Consider the following 22,797-nt stretch of genomic DNA (forward strand, 5'->3'; position numbering starts at 1 on the left):
ATCATATATATTACTTCCTCTGTTTCAAAAAAAAATTGACTTAGCACATGATTTAAAAAAGGGAAGAGGCTCAAATATTCCATTAAACTTTCAGAGAAGGTTCATTTATGCCATCAGTTAGTAGTTTGGTTCATTTATGTCATTACCGTTAAAAGAAAATGTTCATTCATGTCATTATTCTTTAACGGTGATTTTACAAAGCCATTTTTGACACGTGACCCATTATAATTCGACCACATCATCAATTTTTTTAAAATCATAATTCTGAAAAAAAAAATTAAAAAATTTTTTTTGATTAAAATATTGATGACATGACCAATTATAATTCGATCACGTCATCAATTTATTTGATAAAAGAAATTAATTCAATTTTTTTCAGAATTATGATTTTCTTTATTTAAAAAATTGATGACATGGTCGAATTATAATCGGGCACGTGTAAAAATGGTTTCAAAACCACCGTTAAAAAATAATAGCATGAATGAGCCTTTTCTTTAACGGTAATGGCATAAATAAACAAAACTTTTAACTGATGTCATAAATGAGTCTTTTGTGAAAATTTGATGGCATATTTGAGTATTTTTCATTTTTTAAAAAAAGAAAAAATTCTTTGTAATCTTATTATTCTAAATTGGAGTTATATCAAATATACCAAAATTTCTTTTAATTTTGTGGCCTTAAACGTGTCACGTGAGAAATTGAAGTTAAAGTGTTATAAAAAAAAAAGAGAAAGGATTCATTCTTTTTTAAGCGGATGGAGTACTTAAACTGAGAACAAAAAAAGACTAAAAGTTCAAATACCAAAATAACCCTACAAAGTAGAGTTACTACAATAATACCATTAAAACAAGAAATAAGTTTTTCTAATAAAATCTAAAATCTAAATTATTCAGCATTAAAACATGAAATAAGTTATTTTTAAAAATAAAATCTAAATTATTCATTTATGACAACATACAAAACTGGCTAATACAATATAACCTCTCTAAATTAATATAGATAAGACCATGAAATATTATTATTTTGTTGAGGTATTATTTAATAGATAAATTAATATTTATTGATATAAAGAATGTATCAATATCAAAAAAATTGTTTAGGGATGAAATTTCAATAATTTGAAAGAACCCACTTGTGAAAACTTTATTCATGAACTTGAGTTTAGAAATCTGTTATTTTACTAGAGTAGAAAATTATTTTTAAAATTAAAAATATTTTTTTAAAAAAAATAAGCTTTTTGTGTGTGTGTGTGTTGGGGGGGGGGGGGGGGGGGGTTAGAGTTGAAAAAATAAATATTTAAAGTTCAATGTTTTTTTAAAAATAAATTTTCTTTTGGGTGGGGGTAGGGGTAGGGGTAGGGGTGAACTAACAAAAATTTGAAATTGAATATTTTTTTTAAAAAAAATAAAACGAAAATTTATTTTGGGAGGTGGGGTGTTGGAGGGCGGGGGTCGAGGTAGGGGTTAAAAAAATAAAAAATGAAAGTTGAAAGTATTTTTAAAAATAAACTTATTTTATTTTATTCGGGGAGGGGGGAGGGGTATGCTTGGAAAAATAAAAATTTGAAGTTGAAAATAATTTTTTAAAATAAACTGAAAATTTATTTTGGGAGGTGGGAAGGGAAGGTCGAGGGTAGGGGTGAAAAAAATTTAAATTTGAAGTTTAAAATATTTTTTAAAAACAAAATTAATTTTTTTCGAGGGGTAAAGTGTTGGTAGGGGGAGGGGGGTAGGGAATCTGGGGATGAAAAAATGAAATTTTGAAGTTGAAAATAATTTTTATAAACAAAATCTATTTTGGGGGGGGGGGGGGGGGGGGTAGGGGAGTTGCCGGAGGTGGGTAGTGTGGGGGTGGGGGTCCGGGATCGGGATCGGGGTGAATTTTTTTTTTTTTTGAAATTGAAAATATTTTTTTAAAAAAATACATTTTATTTTTTTGGATGGGGGTAGAGGGATGATCAGGGTCGAGGGGAGGGTAGAGTGAAAATATAAAATTTTGAAATTGAAAATACTTTTTAAAGATTGATGTTTTTCAAAAAAAAAAAAGTAATTTGAAGTTGGATGAGAGTTTTGGAAAATGTTTTCCTTAACTTCAGGGAAGTTATTTTCCTTAATTTTGATGAAAATAAGTTGATATGGAAAATATTTATTGAAACTTTTGTCCCAACCAAACATGAGAAAATTGAAAATTTTCGTACCAAACACACCAAAAGTTGAAACACTTTGGAATCAGTTATGAGTAAGGAAACACTTGCATCTAGAACTCTTCACAATTTTATGATGCAATTAAGAAAGACAAACCGAAACTTTTGGATGCAATAAAAGAAGTAGAGATGAATTTTGACTAGATTTAGATTTTAATTAAAAAAAAAATTAATAGAACCATATTTCGCTAAATTTTCTTAGATGTTTGCACTTCTAAAAAAATTATTACTTTATGATATTAACGGGATCATATATTTATATAAGACACTTATAATAATATATTATCTCATTAATTTATCAAAATAAATATTTTTTTCATTGACCCAAGTCGGGACCGGGTAATTTTTTCAAATACTTGGTAAATATGAGATTCCAAGCTTAAAACATTGGTGGTGAAAAAGAGAATATGAAAACTATTGGGGGTGGAAGTGTAATTTTGTAAAATAGTAAGGTGAAGAAAGTGTGATTTATCAGAATACTTATAAACAGAATTTCCCGCCCACAAGATGTAAACCGCCATTAACAAACTTCGCAGTTGAGCTTCATCAGCCATAACTTTACACCATTGAACAAACAGAATTTGCAGTTGAGCTTCCAAATCCACTATTGAAGATGAGATCTCCAGTTGTAGAGGTTCATTGGGAGAAAGGAGAAGTCCCCATTGATCTAAGATTTGCCATTGAAGAAGTTTCTGTTCGTCTAGAAGACCTAAAATCCACCATTGAAGCAGTTTCTACTGATCAAAAAGATCTAAAATCTGCCATTGAAGAGGTTTCTACTAATCAAAAAGATCTAAAATCGGCCATTGAAGGAATTTTTACTCATCTAAAAGAATCCAATCCACCATTGAAGATGAGCACTCCAACTGAAGAGGTTTCTAGGGAGAAAGGAGAAGTTTCCACTTATCTAACATCCGTCATTGAAGAAGTTTCTACTGATCTAAAATCCGCCATTGAAGAAGTTTCTATGGAGAAAGGACAAGTATCCTCTGATCTAAAATCCACTGTTGAAGAAGTTTCTAGTGAGAAAGGAGAAGTCTCCACTGATCTAAAATCCACTGATGAAGAAGTTTCTAGTGAGAAAGGAGAAGTCTCCACTGATATAACATCCAATCCATCATTGAAGATGAGCACTCCAACTGAAGAGGTTTCTAGGGAGAAAGAGGAAGTCTCTACTGATCTAAAATCCGCCATTGAAGAAGTTTCTTGGGAGAAAGGACAAGTCTCCTCTGATCCAAAATCCACTGTTGAAGAAGTTTCTAGTGAGAAAGGAGAAGTCTCCACTGATCTAACGTCCAATATTGAAGAAGTTGCTACACAGCTAAAAGATTCCAATCCACCATTGAAGATGAGCACTCCAACTGAAGAGGTTTCTAGGGAGAAAGGAGAAGTCTCCACTGATCTAAAATCCAGTCCAATTGAAGAGGTTTCTAGGGAGATAGGACAAGTCTCCACTGACCTAAAAACCGCCATTGAAGAAGTTTCTGCTCAACTAAAAGAATCCAACTTACGAGGATTGGATTTTAAGGTTCACTAACCTGATGCAATTGGTCTACAATTTTGCCGACCAGCATTTCCCATCAAGTAGACAACAGAAAATTGCTGACATCTAGCATCAAATTCATTTGTGCGTCAAAGCCCTCGATTCAGTTCCTCCAGGTATGGATTGTCCAGAAGAAGAAGAAAATACATTCAGTTCATTTATCAAGTGAGTTAAAGTGATACAAATTCGTGCAGAGAATAGGGAAACAAATCGTGAACGTACATTATTCGAGTATCTAAAAGAAAGGTTTTATAATGCGGTTCCTGGTGTTTATAAGAAGGAAGCAGAGTCTCATCTACAGAAATCTGTGAGTGGAAGAAGAATTACATATTTAATGTGTTGTTTAGTGTTGAATTTACGTTTGGTTTACTTCTCATTGTGCCTTAATTTTATCTACCAGATTGATCTTAATCCGCATCTTCAGAATGCTTGGAATAGCATCGCCAGTTGCTTTATCAAGAAAAGGGATTTCAATAGAGCTGAAAAATGCTATCAGATTGCCCTTAAAATGGTTATATTTTGCTGCCTCTTCAGTACTTAAGTTTTCCGTTCTCTAAACTTCAAATGTTCCCTTCATTTAATGGATTCTTTCTCTTTTATTTGATTTAGGGTAAAGAACATATCATAATTTTACGTGACCTTGCAGCCCTTGAACTGAAGATTTCATTATGTGAAGGTAATTCTTTTGTTTATTTCTAGTTAATTTGCTTTGTTCCATCTAGTTCTCATGGTTTGTTTTGTGTTTTAGACTCTGTCTTAGGTGATTATAAAATATCTAGTTCTCATGGTTTGTTTTGTGTTTTAGACTGTCTTAGGTGATTATAAAATTTGAAGTTAGTGTATTTTCCCCATTATTTTTTTGCACTACATCTGTCTTTGAAGTTCTAATTCTATCCTTAATTAGATACTTTACATTTCTCTAGTCTCTTATTAAGTTGATAATAGTACCTCATGGAAAAAATTCTGAAATCTACATTACTTTCTTTTCTTAGTGGCTGCTGCTGATCTCTTCCTCTGATTGTATATCTATTTCCTAGATTCTGAAAATCCAGCCCAGCACGTTGAAGAAAGCATCAAATATACCGAAAGGGCGCTCCTTCAGAATGCCAATGATGGAAATTGTTTATGTAAGACTACAAACAAAATCTAGTTAAAAAGGAACTATTTTAAGTTCTAATCACTTAACTCGGAGTTTCTCTGATATTGTGTCATAAACATTCTGCGATTTAGCACCCTCAGCTTTACCAATTTACTAAATTTTTACTTGGTGTGTTTCATTGATTGTGTTTGCCCTTCACATATTGTTTAGCTATAGTTAAGAAGTAGCATACAATTACAATTAAGATAGATGAAGGTGCAGATTATATATTTTGGTACAGGGAACCATGAAGTGCAGAATTATATATTTTGGTACAGGGAACCATGAAGTACCATATACCCAGTATGTGGGATTTTATAAAATGTATGCTACTTATGAAAACATCCAAGTATCCTGCTTTTCTATAATCTGTATGCTATACTTGTGAAAACATCCAAGTCTCTGCACACAATTTTAGATATAATAAACATTTTGATAAATCCAATTTTCAAGTCCTTCACTGAACTTCATTTGGTTGGTAGATACCTTAGGATGTGCACATTTCAGTTACTTTGTTCTGAGTGGAGGACGGGATCACAATAATCTTCAACTTGCATTAAAGGCATTCGAAGAAGCTGTAAGTAGTTCATACAATCTTGTCCCTGTGTATTTATTTCCCGCTATTTGAACATGATATATATGTGTTAAGTATTTGCTACCTGCGAGCCTGGTTATATTAGATACTTGGAAGTTTCTTCTGATTTCCTACCCTATTTCAGAAAGAAGATGTTGCAGTGAAGTCAAACCCACATCTTGAATACGACTGTAGCCTGGTAAGTTGTTGAAAAAAACAACTGATTTTCACTTATGAACTATTATATCATATGTAGGATCTTTCAAAACACAAGGTTCTCAATTGTTGCTAATTATCACCTCGTACTTTATGATCGTGTTCTTAAAGAACAAGATTTGGAAAGACTAAAAATAACGAGAAGATCAGAAAATGACTATAATCTGCAGAGATCAGTGACATGTTGAATTGAGTTTGGTACAAAATAATCAATCTAGAAGAACAGTGTGTGTATAGGGAAGTACAACTCCGAAGTAGAAAAGCAGTATGATTTAAAAGAAATGGCTTTATCAAGTTTGAAAGTTTTATGCTTAGTGAAAAAAGAGTCATTAGTCTCTAAAGAAAACCTCACTTTTATTTATCTTCGAATTCTATGTTTGCACATATCATGATACCTTAAATATAGACTTCACTTTCCCCCTTTCTAAATTCAATGCCCTGTTGGGAAAATTTGATATTTGTTTTCTCAGGTTAATAGATATCTGGAGAACTACAAGGAGTCCCTAAAGGGATTTTCAGATGCTGCATCAATGAATCCTGCTAGTGATGCTTTACATCAAAAGGAACTGACGCTCCAGCTTCTTACCAAATTTAAAGGATTACTTCGGGTAAAATTATGACATTGTGGTTATTTTATGTACAGCATCCGTAAGTGATATTATAATCCATTGCATTAAGAATGGCTTGGTTAACGACATTAGAATCATAAGGGAAGTGAGTATGATCAAAGAAAGGTTCATTGTTTCCAAGAGGTATTCAAGGTGTCACTCCCAACATGTCACAGCGGAGTGCTTGATGTGTTCACATATGCCTGTCACTAGTATGGAACTCAATCCTATTTAAATACTGATTTCATTGTCAGAGTTACCAAGGAAAGCTTTCTGTTTCCTGCTATAGCAAAATGTATGATGAGGTAGTCCTTTAAGATGGATTCCAAGATAATCAGTCAATATCTACAAAGTTCGTCTGAAAACCTTTAGGTAACAGGTTCTAATGATAGCTAGGAGGGACATATACAAACATGAAGTTTGATTTTCTGGTATGACTGGAAGAACACCAAAACATAGTCATGCTTTTCTATGATTTGTAATATTTTCTTAATGTGTAGGTTTGAAGCGCAATTGATCGGGCGAATCTTGGAATATTGCCAAACTAGTAGAAGCTAAGAAACTGGAATAGGCAGCTAAGATTATATGGAATTAAGAGTTTTATTCATAGAAATACTCTAGTTGGTTGCTAAGTTAGTAATACTATTTGTATCAACTTGGTAACTCTACTAGGGCTACCCCAGGAAGCTTGGTTAAGTTTCTCCTACTACAGCAACAACAACAACATGCTTAATGAAATCCCACTTAGTGGGGTCTGGGGAGGTCGAGTGTACGCAGACCTTACCACTACAAATAGTTGCAAAGGGTACTCATGCACAATAAAGTCATCCATTTGGGAAAAGGTCTAAAAGCATTAAGCATTAGAAGTATGTAAAAGAAAAGGAGATGAGGTACTGACAGATTCTTGTGTCCTTAAATAGTCCAATTTATTTGTTCAATGAGTTAACTGAGCCCCTCCTGTATTGATTGAACGGTGTCTGGGGTTTCATTTTAGTTGTTTCTTCTTCTTTGATTTTTAGAATTTTTTCTAGAAATAGGAATGTTATGATACAGTCTCTAAAATATAATGCCTTGAGATTTTCAATTGTTAAATGCTTTTTTCTTTTGAAGCTGTTAATAAATGATGAATGAGATTGTGAAGGATGCATTTGAATTATGTGATCCTGCTTTTCAGGTTAAGCGTAATGACAAGAATAAGGGAAAGAGTAAGGGGAAGAGTCAAGGAAAGAGTAAGGGAAAGAGTACGAAAACAAGCTTGGCTGACCTGATCCAATCACTTCCTAATATTGAGGGTAAGGCTTTACATTCTTCTTAAATATTGAACTGTAAACAATGAGGTATATGATTTAGCTATATCTATTAGTTGAGGTAATAGAGTGCTTTCTGGCAGTGAATCCTCCATACAACAGAGCAACAATGGATCTCTTAACTGAAGGCCCTAACAAATTGATGGCAGTTGTAGCAGCAGTACGGTGCTTAGTTAAATATGAGTATAAAGCTCCAGTGTAAGTTACTTCATTTTCTTAACTGAAGGCTTAGGAGTTGTTCATTTTCAGCATTTCCTTTACAAGTGAAAGTTTCTTATGTGTGCAGCCCCACTTTATGCTTAACTACTTATTTCTCAATGTGTACTCTTATTCTGCAGATACTATATGCTCTGTGACTCTGATGAGAAAAGTTTTGTACTTGCAGTGTTCGGCATACAGAAGGAAGCAGTAAGCACTATTTCATAATGTATAATTGTTTCTTGGTATATTTTTCCATTAAGATCTTACTTCCTAGAAAAAAGTGGTCGAGTGAAGTATAGTATCTAGGAGAAACCGAGATAAGAAAATCATCAAATAAATTTCAGATATTGACATGTTAGTTTGCTGCTAAACTGCTGCAGCACTACCTGCCTAAAGAATAAGTGAACAATCTTTCTTCCCTTTTATCACATTCTGGATGAAAAATTTGATGAAGGGGGGAGGTACTTCACTTCTTTAATGAGTTACCACACGCTAAAGATGTGAGTTAGCATTTCATAAATGTCATATCTTTGAATATTTATCCAACTTCAGATTTTCGTGGTGACGTAGCCTACCATATTCTTATTAAAAAGGAACAAGAAGATGAAAATAACATAAACGAAGCTTCTTTAGGAAACAAATGCTCTATGAAAAGTTGATACTGCAAGGAGGGAAAGAAGTGAAAAATGAAATTGGAACTTGATTTTCAGATCTTAACAAACTACTCTTGTTGACAGATTAAACATGGAGATCAGATCACAATATTGGATCCCGTTTGCAAATTTGTTGATTTTGTAAGGGAAGGAAAGGTAAACTCGTTTTGGTATTTCTGATGCAATTCTACACAAAATATGTCGTCACTAATGGCATGTGAGTAATTCTGTCACTCCTCACTAATGGTATTGTTATTTTTACTGCAGCATTATCAATTCAAGTCTGTGCGAGTTAATCTTCTGGAACAAGTCCTTTTAAATGGAAATCCCCTGCCTCCTAGTTCTGCCATTTCTAAACCATTATAATAGACAAAATACATTTGACACAGCTGTGAAAACTTGGAATGACATAAACTCTACTGCCTGGTGTATTTTTTTGACATTTGACACACATGACTTTGGTCACATCCTATTCAGTTTGTTGTACTGTCTTTCAACTGTCTAACTCAAAAGACCATCCATCTTCAGAAAAGGATTAAATGTACTATACTTTCCTTTCTCTTATTTTTCATATTCTTATACATGTGTATTACATATACATGAACAACACACGTACGAGTACTATCTTATAAGCGGGAAGCCATCAAATTAAAGATTGAATTACCTAAATCTGAATGACCATTGCTTTTTATATAAATCCAATTATTCCTACATGATCCTAATCGTGTAGTTGTACATTGAAGAATACAAATAGGTGAATTGTCTTCTTCAGTTTTATATCTTAAATATTTTTTCATATAAAGTTTCTTATTTGTCTAATATAAAATTTCAATAATTAACTTTTATTTTAAGATATATATAAAGTTAAAAGTTGAATTACGATTTTATCCATACTATAAATTAAAATATCATAAAAACATTTAGTTATTCAATTTAAATGCTAAATTGTATCATTTTAATAAAAATGTTAACCACTTTTGCACTTTCTTAGATTAATTCAAAAAGGGAAAAAGGGTCTGATATACCCCTCAACTTTGTCATTTAGAGCTAATATATCCCTTGTTATGAAAGTGGTTCATATATACCCCTACTTGTAAACAAATGACTCACATATACCCTTTTCCTCTAACGGAAATGAAAAAATAATAATTTAAATTTAAATTTTTGTTATTTTTTTCTAAAAAGTATAATCCCATATGAGTAAATTTAATCCTCGTCAAACATATTTTTATTGACTTTTTTTTGTTTCAACGACTAATTTATAATTATTATTTTGATAATCAAATTTATTTATGTTTCACTAATATTTTTGTAAAACTTATTGTATGGCCAAATTTTTTCTTCGAATACGAAATTAAATTACAATACACACAAAAAAATAGTTTAATTTTTTATTCTTTAAACTAAGGAATGAAAGAAAAAAACAAAATAAGAATAAGAAATTCAAATAATTATAATAAAAGAAGTTAAAAAATAATTTAGGGATAATGTCCAAGTACCCCCTCAACCTATGCTCGAAATCTCGGAGACACACTTATACTATACTAAGGTCCTATTACCCCCCTGAACTTATTTTATTAATAATTTTTTACCCCTTTTTAGCTTACGTGGCACTATCTTGTGGGCCCAACGATGGTTGACTTTTTTTTTCGAACTAGTGTCACGTAGGCTAAAAAGGGGTAGAAAATTACATATAAAATAAGTTCAGGGGGGTAATAGGACCTTAGTATAGAATAAGTGTGTCTCTGGAATTTCGGGCATAGGATGAGGGGGTACTTGAGTATTTTCCCAATAATTTATGTATAAAAAAAAATTAAAAAATACCTTGAACTTTGATAGAAGAATCATATATACCCCTAAATAATTTTTTTAAAAAAATTAGAAGTAATAAATATAAATTTAAAACTAATTTTTTAACTTCCGTTAAATGAAAGGTATATGTAAGACATTTTGTAACGGCAGGGGTATATATGAGCCGTTTGTACAACGGTAAGGACATATACGAGCCACTTTTATAACGAGGGATATATCACCTCCAAATGACAAAGTTGAGGGGTATATCAGACCCTTTTCCCATTCATAAATAAAATATCTGATTTAATAATATTCATCATCTATATGTAACACCAAATTGCGAAATTGGATTATCATTTTACCCTTACACTAAATTATTTTTATTAAAAAAAACTAATTAATTAAATATTAAATGTTTCTAAAAAAAAGACCATTTTTCATTCACTAAATTAATGTTCCTCTAATAATTTATGCTTAGAAACTAAATTATTACGCATTCATTAATGTTTCAATGTACAAAAAATTAATAACATATCTTTTTTAGGAATTTGAAAGGTTATTTTCAATTTACAAGCAACTTAATATGGTTTATGTATTGACAAAATGTCAAAAGTCACGTTATCCAAGAAAAATTGTTAACAATTGTCATGCATTATTTTATATTAATGTCCTTCAACTTTGAGTGTGGACAAATAGACACTTAAACTTGTATAAAGTTGAACAAATAAACACATGAGTCCTACATGACACAATACACGTAGGACACCATATAGAACAAAAAATGACATGTAGGATATGTATGTTTGTTGGTTCAACTTTATACAAGTTTAAGTGTCTACTTGTGCGCACTCAAAGTTGAAGGACATAAATGTGATTCGGAATCAAGTTAAAAAGCATATTTATGTATTATGCCAATTATAAAATCGCGTAATAAATTATTACAAAGTTATTTGTTCTCAACTTAAGTAATTGTTCCATCTAACTTTCACTTCTCATCAATATATTTGAGTCAAAATGAAACAGTTTTAACAGGTTCTTTAAGATTTTATTACTCAGTAATCGTGAAGTATGAGTTAAAGTGACTATATGTTGGTGAGAATAATAAATTTTAGGCATAATACATATATTAGACCTAAACTTGACTTCAAATTTTAACTTTGACCTCCAACTTTCATAGTGTACAAATATGCACTTTAACTATCCAACCTTTAATTAATAAACATGCGAGTCTTGCCTGAAAAAATGTGTGATGTGCACGTATTTTGCGCGAGTGATGCATAATTTTGAGGCCCAAAACGGAAAAAAATGATGAAATGACAACTCTACCCTTAATGAATTCCTTTTATATATACTTTTATATTTTCAAATCAAAATCTTTTTTTTTTTAATTCTAAATGACGTGTAAACTATTTAGTTAGGTGACAATCATTGAGTGACTCACTAATACACGTGGGAGAGTTTGCATTTTACTCTCTTTGGTTCCAAAAATCACGTGTTTATTTACTTAAAGGTTGGATAGTTTAAGTGTTTGTTTGTGCATTATGAAAGTTGGAGGTCAAAGTTAAAATTTGAAGTCAAGTTTAAGGTCCAAAATATGTATTACACCTAAATTTTATGTCAGTGAGAATAGTAAATTTTAAAAAGTAATTATGTCATTATAAATTTTAATTATGAAGTAAATGGTTAGTAGATATAAATGTGGGTTGTTTTAATAAAATATAAACTTGGGGATCAATTTTTATATTAATATCTAAAATCATGATATGATATTCCATATGATTCCATATCATGGTTTTTGGAGAATATGGAATCATATCTCATGATATGGAATCATGAGATGGAATCAACGTAAAATCGCATGTCTAAACGTTGATTCCATCTCACGATACCATATCATGATTTGGTATCGCATGATCAAACGTCTACTTAAACTTGTATAAAATTGAACAAGAAGACAATAACAGTAATTCAGTAGCGAAAGAGACTAACATGATTTTCTTAGGCATAATACACAAACATGATCCTTGACTTGGCATTATGACCCTTAACTTGACATCAACGAACAACTACGCCCTCCAACTTTAAGTGTGCACAAGTAGACACTTAAACTGTTATAAAATTGAACAAGTAGACACAAGTATCCTATGTAACGTAATACACGTAGGATACCATGTAGGATACAAAATTGTCGTAGGGTGTCATATAGGAAAAATGTGTTCATTTGCTCAACTTTATACAAGTTTAAGTGGGACAAGGTAATTTCTTTTTGGGGAACTTTCATATATAATCATTTAGAATTAGCTTAATCACGCTCCATATCTATAATTTGCTAGTTACGATTCGTAACTACATGTTATAGGGAGGAGAGTAGTGAACGAGATTGGGAGAGGGAGGAGAGAGGTGAGGTAGAAAGTGGGAGAGATATGAATTGTATATGTATATCGGTTATATAATTATATATATGTAACTGGTATAGATATGTATTTGTATATCTGGCGAGCGAGATTGGGAGAGGGAGAAGAGAGGCGAGTGAGAAAGAACAATATTTGTATAATTCGCAGCTCATTTGTATAATTTGCAGGTACGTTTTTATAATTCGCGTATTTTTGTATAATCAAGTAATATAAAGTATAAAATTATACAAATATGATAAAACTCAAAATAACGAATTTATACAAACATAAGCATAAGAATTTTAGATATCCATATAGATTACTTTGTATAAATTCGAAAATCACACGTTTATACAAACTTTAAAAAGTTATACACAAAAAGATTGAATGTATATGTAGTGATAAAACTGAAAAACAAAGGAAATCATGTACATATACAAATACAAACCATTGAATACATATTCAAATCAAATGAAGAATTGTTATGATACAAATGTGGCGAATTATACAAAACTGCCTTATATCAGCCCATGTAATTAATTGTTAATGTTAATTACGAATGATAATTATAGCAAATTATAACTTGGGAAAAGGGTCTGATATACCCTCAATTTTGTCATTTAGAGCTGATATACCCCTCGTTATAAAAGTGGCTCATATATGCCCTTACCGTTATACAAACGGCTCACATATACCTCTGCCGTTACAAAATGGCTCACATATACCCTTTATTTAACGAAAGTTAAAAAATTAGTTTTATATTTATATTTATTACTTGTAATTTTTTTTAAAAATTATTTAGGGGTATATATGATTCTTCTATTAAAGTTCAAGGTATATTTAATTTTTTTCATACATAAATTATTTTTTGACTTCTTTTATTATAATTATTTGAGTTTCTTATTCTTATTTTGTTTTTTTTCTTTCATTCCTTAGTTTAAAGAAAAAAAATTAAAACTATTTTTTTATGTTTATTGTAATTTAATTTCGTATTCGAAGAAAAAATTTGGTCATCTATAATAAGTTTTACAAGAATATTAGTGAAACATAGATAAATTTGATTATCAAAATAATAATTATAAATTAGTCATTGAAACAAAAAAGTCAAAAAAAAAATATATTTGACGAGTATTAAATTTACTCATATGAGATTATAGTTTTTAGAAAAAAAAATAAAAATTTAGATTAAAATTTTTTTTTTTTTCATTTACGTTAGAGGAAAAGGATATATGTGAGCGATTTGTTTACAAGTAGGGGTATATATGAGCCACTTTCATAACAACGGGTATATCAGCTCTAAATGACAAAGTTGAGAGATATATCAGGCCCTACTAATTAAGTAGTATAAGTTTGTTTAACCACATAATTTCTCTTTCTTTATATACTTGGTAGATATGAGATTCTAAGCTTAAAACTATTAGGGGTGAAAAAGAGAATACAAAAACTATTAGGGGTGTCAAGGTAATTTGGTCAAATAGTAAGATGAAGAAAGTGTGATCCATGAGAATTAGAATATACTTAAAAACAGAATTTCCCACCCAAAACTTTACACACTTGGACAAAACTTTGCAGTTTGCAGTGGAGCCTTCACACCAAAATCCGCCATTGGAGATGAGTACTCCAGTTGAAGAAGTTTCTGCTCATCTAAAAAAATTCAATTACGAGGATTGGATTTCAAAGCTGGATGCACTGTCAATATGGATGTACAATTTCGGCGACCAGCATTTCCCGTCAACTGTAGAACAGAAAATCTCTGACATCGAGCATCAAATTTGTTTGTGCATCGAAGTCCTCGAATCAGTTCCTGCAGGTATGGATTATCAAGAAGAAGAAAAAAAGGCATTCAATTTCATTTATCAAGTGAGTTTAACTGGTACGAATTCGTGCAGAGAAGAGAGAATTAAATCGTGAATGTGCAATGTTTGAGTATCTGAAAGGAAGATTTTATAATGCAATTCCTGATGTTTATAAGGAGGAAGCAGAGCGTCATCTACTGAAAGCTGTGAGTGAAAGAAGAATTGCATATTTAATGTGTTGTTGATTGTTGAATTTGCGTTTGGTTGGCTTCTCACTCTTAATTATATCTACCAGACTCAATTAGATCCGCTTCTGATGGATGCTTGGAATTGCCTCGGCTCTTGCGTTGCCAAAAAAGGGAATTACCAAGAAGCTAAAGAATACTATCAGACTGCCCTTAAAATGGTTATATTTCGCTGCTTCTTCAGTACTTAAGTTTTGTGTTCTCCCAACTTCAAACGCTCCCTTCATTTAATGGATTCTTCGTCTTTTGCTTGATTTAGGGTGAAGAAAATGCGGTAATATTACGTCAACTTGCAGACCTTGAACTGACGTTTGCACAAGGTGAATGTAATTCTTCATCTTTTATTTGTCTTGTGTTTTAGCCTCTGGCTTAGGTGATTATAAAAGCCGTGTCTGTGAAGTTCTAATTCCATCCTTAATTAGATACTTTACATATTTTTGGCAGTCTGGAATTCTGATTTTTAATTGAATATCTTCATTTAACAAATCGAAGGAAATGTATAATACATTTCTTTCAGTCTCTTATTAAGTAAATAAAAGTAACTCATGGAGAAAATTCTGAAATCTATATCTATTTCATAGTTGCTGAAAATCCAGCCAAGCAGATTGATGAATGCATCAAATATGCCGAAAGGACACACGCTCTGGATGACATGGATGGAGGTTGTTTATGTAAGACTGCGAACATAATTTACTACAATGAGGAACTGCTTTAATTACTTACCTATGAGATTCTCTGATATTGTGTCATACACTTTCTGTGCTTTAGCACTCTCAGCTTGTCCAGTTTGCTAAATGTTAACTTGGTGATTGTCAAAGACTGTTCACCCTTCACATATTGTATAGCTATAGTTAAGAAATGTTGGAAAAATGAAATTTCCAACAAGAAGTAGAGCATACAATTACATTAAAGACAGATTCAGGTGCCGATATTACATACTTTGTTAGATGGAACCATGAAGTAGCCTATGCGCAGTACGTATGTTATACTTAGATATTTAACTAGTATCTGCACACAGTTATAGCTATAATAAACATTTTGATAGATCCAATTTTCAAGTACTTCACTGAGCTTCATTTGGTTAGTAGATATCTTAGGATGTGCACATTTCACTTCCTTTCTTCTGAGGGGAGGATGGGATCACAATAATCTTCAACTGGCATTAGAGGCATACGAAAAAGCTGTAAGTAGTTCTTACAATCTTATCTCTGTATATTTATTTCCCTTTATTTTAACATGACATATACGTGTACAGTATTAGCTCCCAGAAAGCCAGCTACTTTTGATACTTGGAAGTTTTTCAGGTTTTTTACTCTATTTCAGAAGAGAATTGATACAATGAAGTCAAACCCACATCTTGAATACGACTGTAGCATGGTAAGTCGCTGAAAGAAACAACTGATTTTCACGTATGAACTGCTGTATCATATATAAGATCTTTCAAAACACAAGGTTCTCAATTATTGCTAATTATCACCTTGTATTATTATGATGGTGTTCATAAAGAACAAGAGTTGGAAAAATAAAAATAAAGAAAAAGAAAGGAAGACAGGAGACCATGTATCAGGTTGTACACTGCACCATGCAGCAAGGAAAGGATATTAGTTTGCAATTTTTTGTGTGGATCACAGATAGACTTTGTTTCATGCAGCAAGGAAAGGATATGAGTTTGCAGTTTCTTGTGTGGATCACAGATAGACTTTCTTTCATCATCTTAAAGGTTGCAGAGAATGCCTCTAAATAATCTTGGCTCTATCAGAGTTTGAGAATCATTAGGATCTATTTGATACATAAACATCCAAAGGAATGAAACCATTCAAAAATAAGACTCTGAAAACTTTACAGATAAGACAAAAGTTGGTAAATTAAAGGAAAAAGCCATGATTAGAAATAGAAATATTCTCTCATATAATAGGAAATATGCACACAGGTTGTAATATGATAAGGAAGCACTGAAAGCCTTACAGAGAAAAAGAAAGCTGTACGTGAAAAAGTTAAGAATCTGATCAAAAAAAAAATTGCCAATAAGAATCTGATAATAACTCATTGAATTAGTTACCTCTTTCTGGTAGTTAAGAATCATGTTTGGTACGAAAAAGTTCAGTAAATGATTATTGCATGATCAGTGACAAGTTGAATTGAGCTTGCTACGAAATAATCTATCTAGAAGAATAAGCGTGTGATAGGGAAGTACAATTTGAATTACAAAAACCGTCTGATTAAAAAGAATTGGCGTCAGCAAGCATGAAAGTTTTATGCTTAGTGAAGAAAGAACCAATATTCTCTAAAAAAGCTCACTTTTATTCATCTTCAAATTTTATGTTTGCAGATATCATGATATCTTAAATATAGACTTCAGTTTCCCCCTTGATGTCTCTAACTGGATTTTCAAACGCTGCATTAAAGAATCCTGCTAGTGATGCTTTACATCAAGTGAAAGTGACGCTCCAGCTTCTCGACAAACTAAAAGGATTACTTCAGGTAAGATTATTTGATTGTGGTTATTTTATATAAAGCATCAGCAAGTGATAATACAATCCATTGCATTAAGAACGGCTTGGTTGAAAACATTAGAATCATAAGGGAAGTGAGTATGATCAAAGGTGCATTATCTTCCAGAATATATACAAGTGCAGGCCAGTGATAACTACTTAATTACAAGAGTTAGTCAAAAAGTCACACTTCCTGCAATTGCAAACATCTGACCTGTCCAACTCCCAACATGTCATACTGGAATGCTTTGATGTGTTCACACTTACCTGTCACTAGTATGGAGATCTAACCTGTTTAAACACTGATTTCATCGTCAGAGTTACCAAGAAATGCTTTCTGTTTCTTGATATACCATAATGTGTGATGAGGCAGTCCTTTGAATGGTTCCCGAGATAACCAGTCAATATCTACAAAGTTCTGCTCTGACAACCTTTAGGAACAAGTACAAATGATAGCTAGGGTGGACTTATATAACTTGAAATTTGGTTTTATGGTATGACCAGAAAAACACCAAAAGATGCTCATGTTTTTCAATGATTACTAAAATTGTCTTAATGTGTAGGTTTGAGGCGCAGTTGATTGAGTGAATCTTTGAATATTGCCAAACAAGTAGAGGCTAGGGAACTGGAATAGGCCGTTAAGATTATGCGGAATTAAAGAGTTCTTTGGATAGAAATATTCAAGTTGGGTGTCTAAGTTAGTAATACCCTAACTTGTAACTCTACTATGGCTACCCCAGAAAGCTTGGTTAAGTTTCTCCTACTTGATGAATTTTTTTCTGAATTCTTTTCACTAACAATAACAACATGCTCATTGAAATCCCACTAAGTGGGGTTTGGGGAGGGTAGAGTGTACGTATACCTTAAACTACATATATTTACAAAAGGTACTCATGCACAATAAAGTTGTCCATTTGGGAAAAGGTTTAAGAATTAAGCATTAGACTTATCTAAGAGAATAGGAGATGAGGTACTGACCGATTCTTGTGTCCTTAAATAGTCCAATTTATTTGTTCAATGAGTCAATACAGCACAGCCCCGTATTGACTGAACGGTGCCTGGGGTAACATTATAGTTGTCTCTTCTTCTTTCATTTCTTGAATTTTTTAAAGAAACAGGAAAGTTATGATGTAGTCTTTGAAAAATAATGCCTTAAGATTCTCAGTTGTGAAATGCTTTCTTCTTTTGAAGCTGTTAAGACATAATGAATGAGATTGTGAAGGATGCATTTGAATTACGTGATCCTGCTTTTCAGGTTAGGTGATATGACAAGAATAAGGGGAAGAGTAAGCGAAAGAGCAAGGGAAAGAGTAAAGGAAAGAGCATGAAAACAGGCTTGCCTGCCATGATCCAATCACTTTCTAATATTGATCGTAAGGCTTTACATTCTTCTTAGATATTGAACTGTAAACAATCTAGTTGAAGTAATAGAGTGCTTTCTGGCAGTGAATCCTTCATACAAGAGAGTAACCGTGGATCTCTTAACTGAAGGCTTTAACAAACAGATTGAGGTTGTAGCAGCAGTACGATGCTTAGTTAAATATGAGTATAAAGCTCCAGTGTAAGTTACATCATCTTGGAGGAACCCACATGAGTTGATCATTTTCAGCATTTCCTTTAAAAGTGAAAGTCACTTGTCTGTGCAGCCCTAGTGTATGCTAAATACTTATCTATCAACGTATACTCTTAATCTACAGATACTATATGCTCTGTGACTCTGATGAGAATAGTTTTGTACTCACAGCGTTCGGCATACAGAAGGAAGCAGTAAGCACTACTTTATGCGGTTTAATTATTTCTTGGTACATTTATCCATTAAGACCTTACTTCCTAGAAAAAAGTGGTCTAGTGGATACCGATATGAGAAAATTAATAAATAAATTTCAGATATTGACACGTTAGTTTGCTGCTAAACTGCTGCAGCACTACATGCCAAAAAATAAGTGAAGGATCTTTCCTCCCTTTATTCAGTTCTTATGTTTCTTGATACATTTATCCATTAAGATCTTAGTTCTAAGAAAAAAGTGGTCTACTTCTTTAATACATAGTCAAACACTAAAGATGAAAAGAGAGAATAGTAAAGTGAGTTAGCACTTCAAAAAATTTCTGTAAATTGGAATAATTTGTTTCTATGTCATTCTATCAAACACCATTCTTATCTTGATTTCCCCATTTGTCCATACTTGAAGAGGAAAAGATTTCCTTTGCCGCTTAAGTAATCCATTAGTGAGCCTGAATATCTCTTAATAATGATGATCATCTCATTCAAAATGTTTTATCTTTGAATATTTATCCTACTCCAGACTTTTGTGGTGACACATAGCGTATTCCTACTAAAATGGAATAAGAAGATGAAATAACATAAATGAAGCTTCTTTTAGGAAATGTATGCTCTATGAAAAGTTGATACTGCAAGGAGAAAAAGAAACAAAAAGGAAAAGAAGTGAAATGACACAGGAACTATGAGTCATGACAATACTGTTTTACATCAGAGTAATTCACTGATATTTAGTTTCTATAAGCATTTCCAATCCAATTCCCCATTAGATATTCACATCATTACTTAACAAACTACTGTTGTTTGACAGATTAAACAAGGAGATCAGGTCATACTATTGGAGCCCATTTGCAAATTTATTGATTTTGAATGGGAAGGAAAGGTAAGTATTTCAGATGCAATGCTATTACAAAGATGTCATTTTTCTTGCTATATCACATTTCCCCCTCTATAAGCACCACATCTTAGATGAGTTCTATTAGCTTATGGATCCCTTTAATTTGTGTATCGACTCCACCTTATAACACTTGAGCCTCTTGCAGTGGTAATTTAATTTGGTGTCAATGGTATGGTAAAATTGGTAAGTTACCTAAATAGGATAGGAGTTAATCTGGTCCCAGTCTGCCCTTTTCTTGATTGTAATTGATTGGAAGCAGAGCGGTCTTCCCTAAACAGGAACATGAAGTCATTTCTTGCAGTTTCTGAAACCAAACAGTTTCCAAATGAATAATTGGATAACAGGTGGTTTAAGTGTTGGAAGAATAATGATTTGCCTTGCCCATATGATTTATAATAATGGTATTGTTATTTTTACCGCAACATTATCAATTCAAGTCTGTGCGAGTTAATCTTCTGGAACAAGTCCTTTTAAATGGAAATCCCCTGCCTCCTAGTTCTGCCATGAGTGACTCATTACCATAGGCATAATACTCGTGTCTATTACATGCAGTAGCCCATGTATTTTTTTTCAATCTGACAATGACGTTTCCTTATAGATGATATTTCTTTTTTTTTTGACATTTGACATCGATGACTTGTATGAAGTAAAACTTGTGTTCTCTTTCTAGTTCTTCGGCCAAATCCTATCTTTTGATATGCATTATTTGTTGCCTCATTAAAAATCTTGCTAGGAAAATTTAGTTGGAAAAAACTTCGGTAAAGGAAAAAAGAATGCAACACATATTTTACTCCTTCTGATTAAAAACCACCACTTAATTTCTTGTGATGATGTCATGCAATCTTCTATACCAACTTCTCAAATATTGATATTGACAGTGTCTTTATGATCAAATCACATTCACGAAGATGTTGTATCGTTGAACACATCTTGATATATCATTTTTTGCTTTCATGTATATATATGATGAGGCTTTGAGCTTAATTAACCAAATACATTCTTGAAAATCGTTCTATTGGTGACCTTGTTAATGCAAGTAAATTGCTCATTCAACTTATTCATAGTAACAACCATATGTGGACACTTTTATTTGCTTGATTGTCTTGTAGAATAACTTTATATATGTACTCGATGTCATTTCAACGTCTTCTCGTTGCGGAGGAGTGAAATTTTGTCAATAAACTCACTGCAAAATATTTGATCATATATAGCAAGGTTCAATGGTTTCCTAATTGACTAATATGGAGATTCATCACTAAGAAATTTTTCATTCTTCATTTGAGATCGAAATGATTTATCAAAACTTTTCTATGTATGTTTATTGATGGACAAATATTCACTTGTCAAATTCTCAATAAGTAGATCAAGAATTTTTTTATCTTAACAGAGTTCTTTTTTTTTTTCATTTTAGATACCCATTTTCAAATGTTCAAACTTTCGGAAGCTCTTTAAGATTGCTAATAATGTTCAAGTTATCAACATACACAACTATTATAACAAATTTATGTAAAAGCCCAGAATTTGGAAAAGGGAGAAAATAAAAATTTTGGATTGCAGGTTGTGTCTACGGTTCTCATCTAAGGACCTAGAAGCTTCTACTAGTCGTATGTAGCAACCGTAGAAAGTGGTAAAAAATAAGTTTTTTTCAAAACAAATCCTAGTATCCTTTTTACGACTCACCAGGTCGGTCCAACATTTCATTACGAGTCATAGATAGGTCTCGCACGTGACCCCAGACTTATTGAAATTTTAAAGCCTAGAGTTCGTTTCCACAGTTGGCATGTACAGACCGTAGGAGACTTACGAACCGTACATGAATTCCGTCAAAATATTGGTATGATTAATAGTCTCTGAACCTATAGATGGTTGATCAGTTTGGTCCGTACAATCGTAGATGTGGGTCGACAGTTAATTTTAAGAATTTTTTTAGTCTTTTTCCTAATTATTCAATGCCTAAACTAGGTTGTTTTGATCCTAATCCTAGGCCATATATAAGTCTTCTAAACCTAAAAACTACCTAGTTTAAATCACTTTTCTAAAATTCATGAATCCCCTCCAAGATCGTCCCCCAAATTTCCATCAAGAGCCAAGGAAGGAGAAAGGTGGGATTTGGCTTGAAGAGCTCTAATTCACCATTGATTGCTAAGGTATGATGATGTTCATCTATGGAGTCCTTTCTTCCATAGGGTTCCTAAATTTTCCAATTTTACAAGTTAGTTCCTCCAATCAAATTTAGGATTTTATTCAATCTAATGGATTATTTTCAATTATGAACTAATTGATTGTTTCTATTATATTATGCATGAATTGGAGTAACTATGTGTTTTAAGTTAAACTTACATGAACCAATGCTATTGGGAAAGACAAGGCACTAACGAAGAATGCCTGACAGGATAACAGCGGAAGAATACCCAAGTCTATACTTTCCCTTCTCGATTTGAACCAAGAGAAGACAAACAACCACAAGCAATATGATAGTAAGGAAGCAAGTAATTCAACCAAACAAATATAACAAGGCAATAATAAACCAATCACACAAGACACCAAGATTTTCGTAGAAAACCCTTCAATGTGAAGAGTAAAAAACCACGGGACCAAAAGCTCCACTATAATCACCAAGAGTTACAATATTGTTCTCCAAAATTGTCCACAAAACAAGTGTCAAACAACGAGCAACAACAACATAAGATGACACCAAATCTAGAGAATTAAAGTAGCAAATTCACCAATTTCGCAGCTACTGTTCACGACAGCAAAACTGAAGCTTCAGGCCACCAAATCCAACTCTGTCAGCTCCTAATCAAATATTGAGATGAAGATAATATTCTGTCCAATAATCAGCTCAATCGGACAAGAAACGAAGTGGGAATCGCAATTTGAAGTTGGTTGTTAGGGCTGAATTTTGACTGCGAAAACTGCTCTCTTTCTCTCTTTTTGGCTGCTGAAAAAACTCTCTGTG

The 22,797-nt window shown here is 32.4% G+C and overlaps 2 protein-coding genes across 2 annotated transcripts; both read left to right on the top strand.

Moving 5' to 3' along the window:
• The first annotated feature begins 2,816 nt into the window (after positions 1 to 2,816).
• LOC138342110 (COP1-interactive protein 1-like) lies at positions 2,817 to 8,809 on the top strand. Its single transcript, XM_069294297.1, has 14 exons — positions 2,817 to 3,731; positions 3,817 to 3,862; positions 3,941 to 4,053; positions 4,147 to 4,257; positions 4,356 to 4,422; positions 4,784 to 4,873; positions 5,367 to 5,461; positions 5,604 to 5,657; positions 6,145 to 6,282; positions 7,457 to 7,574; positions 7,673 to 7,787; positions 7,928 to 7,997; positions 8,528 to 8,599; positions 8,711 to 8,809. The coding sequence occupies exons 1-14, from the start codon at positions 2,817 to 2,819 to the stop codon at positions 8,807 to 8,809; spliced, it is 2,103 nt and encodes a 700-aa protein (XP_069150398.1).
• A 5,388-nt stretch (positions 8,810 to 14,197) lies between these two features.
• On the top strand, positions 14,198 to 21,225 carry LOC112940914 (uncharacterized). The gene is made up of 10 exons (XM_069293337.1): positions 14,198 to 14,440; positions 14,520 to 14,632; positions 14,722 to 14,832; positions 14,931 to 14,991; positions 15,253 to 15,854; positions 15,976 to 16,048; positions 17,001 to 17,152; positions 18,419 to 18,536; positions 18,610 to 18,724; positions 18,861 to 21,225. Exons 1-5 carry the CDS (start codon positions 14,242 to 14,244, stop codon positions 15,384 to 15,386), a joined length of 618 nt encoding a protein of 205 aa, XP_069149438.1. The 5' UTR covers positions 14,198 to 14,241; the 3' UTR covers positions 15,387 to 15,854; positions 15,976 to 16,048; positions 17,001 to 17,152; positions 18,419 to 18,536; positions 18,610 to 18,724; positions 18,861 to 21,225.
• The last annotated feature ends 1,572 nt before the right edge of the window (positions 21,226 to 22,797 follow it).

This window comes from Solanum lycopersicum, chromosome 2 (genome assembly GCF_036512215.1).
Source record: "Solanum lycopersicum chromosome 2, SLM_r2.1".
In the NCBI taxonomy this organism is placed as follows: domain Eukaryota; kingdom Viridiplantae; phylum Streptophyta; class Magnoliopsida; order Solanales; family Solanaceae; genus Solanum; species Solanum lycopersicum.

Bases quoted from the DNA above. Each gene is read 5' to 3' on its own strand.
- LOC112940914 (XM_069293337.1), top strand. From the start codon at position 14,242: ATGAGTACTCCAGTTGAAGAAGTTTCTGCTCATCTAAAAAAATTCAAT. The intron at 14,441-14,519 runs GTATGGATTATC...GAATTCGTGCAG, and splicing joins CCTCGAATCAGTTCCTGCAG to AGAAGAGAGAATTAAATCGT. The intron at 14,633-14,721 runs GTGAGTGAAAGA...TATATCTACCAG, and splicing joins AGCGTCATCTACTGAAAGCT to ACTCAATTAGATCCGCTTCT.
- LOC138342110 (XM_069294297.1), top strand. From the start codon at position 2,817: ATGAGATCTCCAGTTGTAGAGGTTCATTGGGAGAAAGGAGAAGTCCCC. The intron at 4,423-4,783 runs GTAATTCTTTTG...TCTATTTCCTAG, and splicing joins GAAGATTTCATTATGTGAAG to ATTCTGAAAATCCAGCCCAG. The intron at 6,283-7,456 runs GTAAAATTATGA...CCTGCTTTTCAG, and splicing joins AATTTAAAGGATTACTTCGG to GTTAAGCGTAATGACAAGAA.